At 36.7% G+C, this 8,781-nt stretch overlaps 1 protein-coding gene across 1 annotated transcript; it reads right to left on the bottom strand.

The window, feature by feature from the left end:
• Window positions 1-1,238: 1,238 nt before the first annotated feature.
• Window positions 1,239-4,435, bottom strand: gpr31 (G protein-coupled receptor 31). Its single transcript, XM_055054366.1, has 3 exons — window positions 4,300-4,435; window positions 3,623-4,194; window positions 1,239-3,274 (listed from the first exon to the last, which is right to left on the bottom strand). The coding sequence occupies exons 2-3, from the start codon at window positions 4,190-4,192 to the stop codon at window positions 2,816-2,818; spliced, it is 1,029 nt and encodes a 342-aa protein (XP_054910341.1). The 5' UTR covers window positions 4,193-4,194; window positions 4,300-4,435; the 3' UTR covers window positions 1,239-2,815.
• Window positions 4,436-8,781: the final 4,346 nt, after the last annotated feature.

Raw genomic sequence — 8,781 nt, 5'->3', positions numbered from 1 at the left:
TTTGTTTGTTAAGTGCTTTAGTGAGACTGCTGCTTTTTATGTGCTTTTTATTTTTTAGTGATTTTTGTCCAGTGGGCTGTTACTGGTGTTATTTGTTGACATCATCAAAAACCTCATCACCATCCACACAGTGAAACATGGTAGTGGCAGCATGATTCTGCCACTACCATGTTTCACTGGGTGATGTTAGGGCTGCAACTAATGATTACTTCAATTATTCTGATGATTAATCTGATAAAAAATTAGCACATTCTGCAGATATTTCCTTTAACCACTTAATATTATTTTAGAGGAAAAGAAATGCAAAAAACAATTAATTAATTAGATTTTTAAAGAAATTTACCATTTATTGCCTAAAATGCAGTAACAGAGCATTCCTTAAGAGGGCGCTAGATCGTTTGTAGCTCAAAAACTACAGTGCAGGGTTGATGTGTTGATCATTTTTTAGATGAATAACTGGACAGCAACAGATTTGTTCTTATTTTTTATAGAATTTGAACCAAGTGAAGCTAAAACTGTTTCACTTGAAGAGCTCTAAACATTTTTACAGACAAAGCCTTTTCTTTTAATCTTAAATGCGAAACACGTATGTTTTTTAAAACAGTTTTGGATTAATTGCTACTCTAACCATATTGTTCTTTAAAAAAATGCTGTTTTTAGTTTTTTATTAGACTTTAAAAAGTCTTGTGAACTGAGTGTCTCCAGTTAAGGTTTAGTCAATGATTAATCAATGACTAAATTGTTTTAATAATTGATTAATCACAATTAATCCGATTAATTGTTTCAGACCAGCTTGAAGTACCAGTTAGTTTTGGCTTTAATTTAAGATGTAAAAAGCTGAAGAGAAAAAGCGACTGAATGTTAAATGTAACTTAAAATCTTGTTCAGAAAATAATCTGTTTACAAATGTGCAGCCAAGTTAATGCAGAGTATTATTTATTTAAATTTTTGCCTGTATGAGATTTGTGTGTCCTGTTATATCATAACATAAATATATTATACTATAAATATTTTAACCTGCTTTGATTTGGTCAAACAGGTTAAACTAACCAAACAGCTTACTATAACTTTAAAGTTATAATAATAATAATAATAATAATACGTGATGTTTTCTCCCATTTTCGCTTGAGACTGGATGGTTGTGTTATTTGTAATGTGCACATAATTATGTCACTCATACTCACACATTAAAGCTTTGCTTTAATTGTTTGTAAAAAAAAATACACATATAGATTAAATGTTTGCATAAAGGAGGGTAGAAATTAAATATAACAACAATATATTACAAAAATCACACCCTACACCTTTTATTTACAGCACAGAAGTATTTACACAATGCCTCTTGTAAACAGAAGTAATTTTTGGGTGCATGACGTCCAAGTGTTTGTCACATATCAGTGCAGAAGACATTTACTGTTCATTTTACGATGTGATAAAAACAATGACAGATTACGCTGAGAAAGCACAACATTTACCTTTCAGGCCACAGTTGCTAAAGGTTTGTTTGGTCCAAAAACAGGGAAATATACTGCAGTCAAACACAGTGGTGGCAATATGGTGACATGGGATTAGTTTTCACTACAGACTCAACCCAGAATACATTTAACAGTTTATTTTAGACACATAAAGACATATTCTTACAAAAAAACACATTATTATCACAGTAAAGAGGTGAAATTTGAGAGAAGTGAGCAAATAAATGAGACTTGCCTCCAAGGATGTTGTCATTTTATGTGCTAGTAAACCTTGGAATAGTATCACATAAACTGTTATGAGAAACTGTCCAATTCTTAGTCAATATTTACTCTTTTTATAGTTCCCCACTCTAAGAGTGCAGCTGTGACATTTAGGTAATTAAAACCGTTGCTGGTTGATTCATGTTTCGCCATGGAGGTTGAAAGTTTATCCTGGGAAGACAGTTGGGTAATATTCCATAAAGGCTGTGACTCATGGATGTCAGACGCAGCAGATTACAGATTATCTAGGAGTTTTAGTCTATATTTTTAAATATACACAGAGCAATTTACTCATCCTTTCTTACCTGTATTACCAAAACTATGTCATTAAAATGATGGAGTTCATTCAGGTGGGCTCAGGTGGATTTGTCACCTTTCTAGGTAAGAAGGAAGAGTCATTACTTCTGATGTAAATCAGGGAAGTTTCTATTTGTGCTTATGTTAAAATCTGAAAAAAAATAAAGCAGATTCCAGCAAATGACACAAAATAACCTTCAAATCTCACAAAGACGAATGTAAATGTCAGAAAGACAGGTAAATAACAAACTTAACTTGGATTACAAAGTTACTTTTCTTCAGCTACTAAAACAGTCGCTACACCCACTTTGCATAAGTATGGTTTGCTACTCAAAGCACCCTTGCATTTAGATTTTCAGAATAAAAATATTCCCTCAATATTTTCTGCTACAGATTTGAACAGATGATTCCTCTAGCAGGAAGGAGTTTTGTAACTCATCTCACAGTCCAAGAAAAAAAGAAAAACAGATGTGCATACTTTTCTCGCTTCTCCCTTGAAAACGTTCTGGCAACAGCTTTCTTAACACAACATAAAAAGAATAAAAAAATCTTACTGAACTTTGTAAGTCAACATCAGTGGAAGCTTTAAATCTAGAATTACAACCACATTAGCACTTCTTACATCTAAGATATAAAATTAATTCAAATATTCCTTAAATTTTTTTATCTTCATAGCATGATTTAAGGTAAAGCCTCTCTTGGGACTCATATCTGAGGCAGTCTGGTTGTTGCACAGCAACTATCGGCTCATAAACATCCAGCAGAAATTGAAGTCACTGTTTTTAAATGACTTTGTTGCGCGGTGGTTGTGTTGTGTTTTCCGTTGAACTGTTGATTGGCTTCGGGGTTCCTTTTATGCAAAAAGATAAGTAATTGGAGACATAAAGTGCTTTAAACTTGGTGCTACAGAAGCAGTAAACCAGCGGATCCAGCAGACAGTCCAGGAACGAGAGGACCATGAGGCCATCAAATACCACTTCTGCAGTTTTCTCATACTTTTCCAGCTCTGGATTGACCCTAAAGATCAGCAGCACCATCCTGGCGATGGTGCACGGCAGAAAACAGAAGGAGAAAACAACCATGACGGTGGTCACGAGGAGGACCGCTCTCTTTAGCTTCGTCTTATCTCCAACAGTTTTCTTCTTCAATCGATTGATGATGCGAACGGTGCAGTAGACCAGGATGATGAAGGGGATGATGATCTGGGTGAAGAAAACCACCTCTCTGGCTATGTCTGCAGACTGCAGTTAAATTAATAACACAAAACACAAATTGAGATTCTCATAAACATCAATGAATGTTCATTAAAAAAACTCAGCCAGTAGTTTGACAAACTTTCCCAAGACTCTCAGCCAAAGGATTGACTCATTTCCTTAATTTCAAATTAAATTATTGCATTGTAAAACTGAGATGACGCTGAAAAGTGTCACTAGAACTTATTGAAATTAGCTATAACTCTTTTTCCCAACAAAGGAGGTAAACTGGAAATGCAAAAGCGTTTCAATGTAAAATTTCACAAATCTTTTATGAATCACATCTTCTGTGATTTTCCCATTTCACTGCTGATGCAAACAAGATAAGAGCCTCACCTCCCACCAAGTCTTATTTTCCCTCATATTTTTATCGTTGTCCAGGCTGTTGCAGCATTCAAAGTCCTTCATCATGGTGGGAATGGTGAGAGGCAGAAGCAACACCCAGATGAAGATCGAGATGTAGGGAGATTTCTTCAGAGCCTTCATGAGGTTTTTCCTGCCTGGGTGCACCACGTTGTAATAGCGATCTATCGAGGTCACAGTTAGGAAGGCGATGCTGGCGCCACGATTTAAAAACAGCATAAACAGCATCGTTTTGCAGATGGGGTCAATCCGGTTCCTCCTATTTCCATTAATGAAGTTATGAGCCTTGATTGGCAAACAGATCAGCAGCAGAATGTCTGCCAGCACCAGGTTGAAGAGAAAAATGTTGTTGCTGTTGGATTTCCAGAACTTGAGCTTGAATATGAAGAGGTGGAGGACCGACATGTTCAGAGGCAAAGCCAAGATAAAAATCACAATCATCACAGCTGCGTAGAACTTATACAGATCATTGTTATTAACAGCACACCCTTGGGGTTCATGTGTGCTGTTTATGCTGTTTGATACAGTAGTATTTAAAATCATGTCTGCAAATAAGAAAATAGCAGAGATGTAGAAAACAGTTATTCCCTAAAACTGAAGAACAAATTGTTCCATAAAATGTTGAGATCTGCTGCGAGATCGAGCCTTACCTTCCAAAGAACAGAGAAATACTGTTGAAAAAGTTTCTTCTTTGCCTTTGTTACGCAAAGAAGAAATTTCAGTCCTGCTGTGTGTAAAAAGTTGCCTTTTAAAAAGTTTCAGTCCTACTCTGTGCAACGGGATCTGCGCTTGAAGTTCAGGTCAAATGAGCAGCGTCCCCTCTGAGTTTCTACTCTCCTGAATCTGAGGCTCCTCCTAAGGAGGAGTGTTCAGAGGCAAAGCCAAGTTAAAAATCACAATCATCACAGCTGCGTAGAACTTATACAGATCATTGTTATTAACAGCACACCCTTGGGGTTCATGTGTGCTGTTTATGCTGTTTGATACAGTAGTGCTGCAGTAGTGCTACAGTAGGAGGTGAGTCATCCGCTGCTTTCTATAAAACATACAAACTCTCTCACAATACAATCTAACTCTCTTACAGAGTTTGTTTGCAATGGACATTAACTTAAAGATTCAGTTTCTGATTGGAGCCCAGGCAGGAGAAGGCGGGTTTACAGAAAAATAGCTGAGCGGCAGCGACTCACAGAGGGAATGAATATTTTAAATCAGTGGTCCCCAACCCCCGGGCCGCGGACCGGTACCGGTTCGTGAACCAATTGGTTACTGGCAGCGCACAAAATAATTAAATATTTCAGTTTTCTATGTTATTTGAATCTGGAGGATCTTTTATTTTGAAAATCCTTTAACCAGGTTCTCTCGGTTATGTTTTGCGCGCCAACATTGAGCCGCAAGCAGCAAAATGAGTCAGAAACAGATCAGATTCTTTGGAAAGTTTCTTCTGAATGGAAAAGGCCCAGAGAAGATACAGGAGAATGGATTTATCCCGGTAGGGAGAAACATTTCTTTAATGCACGAGAAATGGAGGATTGCCTTTGGGCCTCAAACTCTGCATGCTTTGAGCGCCTTTTCTACTCCAGCAGGAAGTCCAGACAGTGTTGCAGATTGAAATGTGTCGTCAACATCTGGTTTCAGAGTGGAGCCCTTTCCCAGACCTGAAAGTGAAATTAAGATGATTAAGTCACTCCACATTATGTGGATAGACCCAAATCTTTGTTGTGTTGACACACAATCATTTACAAAGACCAGTCTGTTTTGGACTTTTAGAGAAAGCCTATAGAAAGACCTCAGGCTCGGATTGCTCCAAGGCAACAGTGCTACCAACTGTGTGTCCATGCAGCTAAGTTTCACACAGTTGCACACAGCTTATTAAATGGCGGTTAATCAACGTCCCCACAATCACAGTCCAAAGCAAAAGGGGGTGACTATGCATTGAAGGCAGGAGAACATGAATCCATTTATAAATCCCAGAGTTGAAGCGAAAACCAGTCGATGATAAATAGAGGATCTTGAACTAAACGATAAAAACTGTTTGTTTTTGGGTTGGGTTTTTTTTGCGGTTTTAAGAAGAAAATGCACCAACAAATGACCAAGAGTTTATGTCGAATGAGCGATTCCTAGAAATACCACACTGAACTCTTAATCCTGTTACTGAAGAGCAGTAATGTGGGATCTGCAGAGCTCTGATTATTTAACCCAGTGGAACGTTTAATAGAGCTTTATTGAGGATGAGAAAAATATGCAGCCAGCTGAGAACATAAACAATCAGACTACTGTTCTCAGGCAGTAAAGCCAAACCGTGACATCACTAGCACTCGAAGTAAAGCTCCTTGCTGCTATAACTCATTCTGCAGGCGACTCCTCTCGCTTTGAACCGGGCCGTCTCTCACAAGGCTGATATGTTCTGCTGTTGCAGGATCCCATTTCTCCTGTTGCACCTTCATCATTTCTCCCACATTTACCAACATTTAATCTAGCTGATAACATATGCAAATAAAAAGATGATTTAGTATTTTATTAATTTTGCAAAGCTGACTAAAACAAGCAGAACAACAAACTAAAAGCATGAACCCACCAGCATGATATTTGTTGTGTATGATTGGATTGAACTGACTTTTCTTTTTTTTCTTAAAAGTGAATAAAAAACACGGTAGTTTTAACTAAAAGTCCTTCAGACCACAGACACACACCTGCAGTTTACAATAAAGTTTCAAAAGCTTTACATTGAAAAAAAAATATTTCTTTTGCCTGATTTTATTTTGCGATTATATTATCTATGTGAATTCTTTTCATTTGATTTTGAAACACCAAAATTACCAACATTTCAACATATCTTAATATTTTAAAATATTAACTAATTTGTTTTGATCATTTATTCAGTACTTCAGTCGCCTTTTTGCCCAATTACATTTTTACCCTTACTTGAGGAATTTCTTGGACTGTTTCTTTTTACTTTTACTTGAATAAAAATGTGTTGCAGTAGTACTATTTTTGCTTGAGTAAATCCTTTGTGTACTTTACCCATCACTGTTTGGAGTGAGGATGTCCTGGGTTTGAAGCGGTTCAGACAATGGATGAAATGAACGGATTAATAATCTACTGGATTATGATACTGTTAATCTCACAATGTTAGTAACGTCCCAGTTTTGGTACAGTCACATCAACAACACCAAATATTAAATAATTGCAATTGCTATAAATGTTGCAATGTTTCAGTACCAATAATGTAGTAGAGATCACAAAAGTCTAACTTTTTTTTACATAACAAATGTGAGGATGACCTTTTAAAAAAAAATCTATGATGGGCTGTTTCTGTGGTTAAAATTAAGATGCCACAAGAAAGAGAAATGGCCTTTGCTTCACAGTTTGTTTTACAGTATAACATTAGCTTACATAAAGGGAGCTCAACATTGGTGCTACTGTTTGCATAACACCATTATTATTCAGCTTTTAGTATCTGGAGAAACTGTAACCCTGATGGATTACTGGAGAGGCGAATATCTGAGTCAGATGAACAAACAGTGTCCCAGAGATTCTTCACTGCTTGATCCTCAGATTTTTTATAAGCAGCTGATTCATTGTTGTTCAGTGACTTAAAGAGCAAAGAAGATTTTTACCAAACGACTCCTTTCAAATTTGTTCAACACTCATCTCCTGCTCCTCATAAATGACTCATTAAGAGCTTTTGTCTCAGACAACTCATTAATGGGAAAGGATCATCACTGACAGCTACAAATGTCTCGACTGCTAGATGTTAAATTCGACAAGAAAAGTTTGCTGATCTGTGGAAGCACTCCACGCCAAAGAAATGCAATAAATACTGCTCATTTGTATGTATCAAAAGTAGTTATAGTGCTGCATGGATGGGTAAATGACATGTTTAAGGGTTATATTAAAGTCCAGACTTTGCCTTCTGAAATTCTAGTTTTATCATTTTCAGCCATTCAGAAACAGACTTGATACAATTTCTCTTTCACGTAGAGATAATATTGGTTTGATAATTTTGCTGTAAAATCAGCCTTTTAAAATAATATTTTTGATGTACGCAGGTTATCTCTAATATCAACATTTTAGGTGCCAAATGCAAAAACAGATGAAATCTGTAAGGACAGTTGACAGAATTGCATTATGGAGTCTAATAAATACTGTGAAATTAACCACCAGCTTCTTAAAGGGTTACCTGGCACTCAATTACAATCTGACCAGGTGAGTGTAGTAGAGTATAATTTGATAATTGTTTTTATTGCCACTTGCATTGCCTTTTATTTGTGCATGTGTTCTTTTAAAGAAGCACTCATTTTTTGAAAATACAATACTGTCTTTATTTTGACTGTCCATCTCTTAACTAGACTACAGTGTTTCCCACTGCACTGTAAAAAAGGAACCTCAGGGGTTATCACATTAACAAAAGAATATCATGTACTGTTAACTAAATAATTCCATGTTTGAGCCAAAAACATGATACAATCATGTTGCATGAACAAGATATTCCACAACTTCAACGTTTATAAAATTGAATCATGTTGAGCGAACATGATTCATTATAGTCAGACCGATCCTATGCTGAAGACCACGAGTGAGATCACGGGATATCACGCAAGTTCACGCAAGATTACGGGAAATCACGGGATATCACGCGAGAATACGCGAGACAATCGGTTTTCTCTCGCAAATGGAATAAATGTATTCAAGGTGAGATAACGTGATTCAATTACGTCAGCTAGATCTTCCGCCAAAAAAAAAGAACGTCGGGGCGTATTACATTAACAAAATAATATCATGTACCTTTCACACAATAATATTGGGTTTGAAGCGAAAACGTGATAAAATCATGTTGGATAAACAAGATATTCCACGACTTCACATTTATAAAATTGAATCATGTTGAGCTAACATGATTCATTATAGTCAGACTGATATTGTGCTGACGACATCGAGTGAGATCACGGGATATCACGCGAGAACACGCGAGACAATCGGTTTTTTCTCTCAACTGGACTAACGTGATTGAATGACGTTATCTCAACTTGAATACATCTAATTAACATATATATACCCACCGCGGGTGGTTCTTATCCTCTGAGCTCGGGTCCTCTACCAGAGGCCTGGGAGCTTGAGGGTCCTGCGCAGTA

Source organism: Poeciliopsis prolifica, unplaced genomic scaffold, assembly GCF_027474105.1.
Source record: "Poeciliopsis prolifica strain line A6 unplaced genomic scaffold, Auburn_PproV2 SCAFFOLD039, whole genome shotgun sequence".
Classification (NCBI taxonomy): domain Eukaryota; kingdom Metazoa; phylum Chordata; class Actinopteri; order Cyprinodontiformes; family Poeciliidae; genus Poeciliopsis; species Poeciliopsis prolifica.
The sequence above is the reverse complement of the archived record's forward strand: the minus strand, read 5'-3'. Positions and strand labels throughout refer to the sequence as shown.

Bases quoted from the DNA above. Each gene is read 5' to 3' on its own strand.
- gpr31 (XM_055054366.1), bottom strand. From the start codon at position 4,192: ATGATTTTAAATACTACTGTATCAAACAGCATAAACAGCACACATGAA. The intron at 3,275-3,622 runs GTGAGGCTCTTA...ATTTAACTGCAG, and splicing joins AAAATAAGACTTGGTGGGAG to TCTGCAGACATAGCCAGAGA.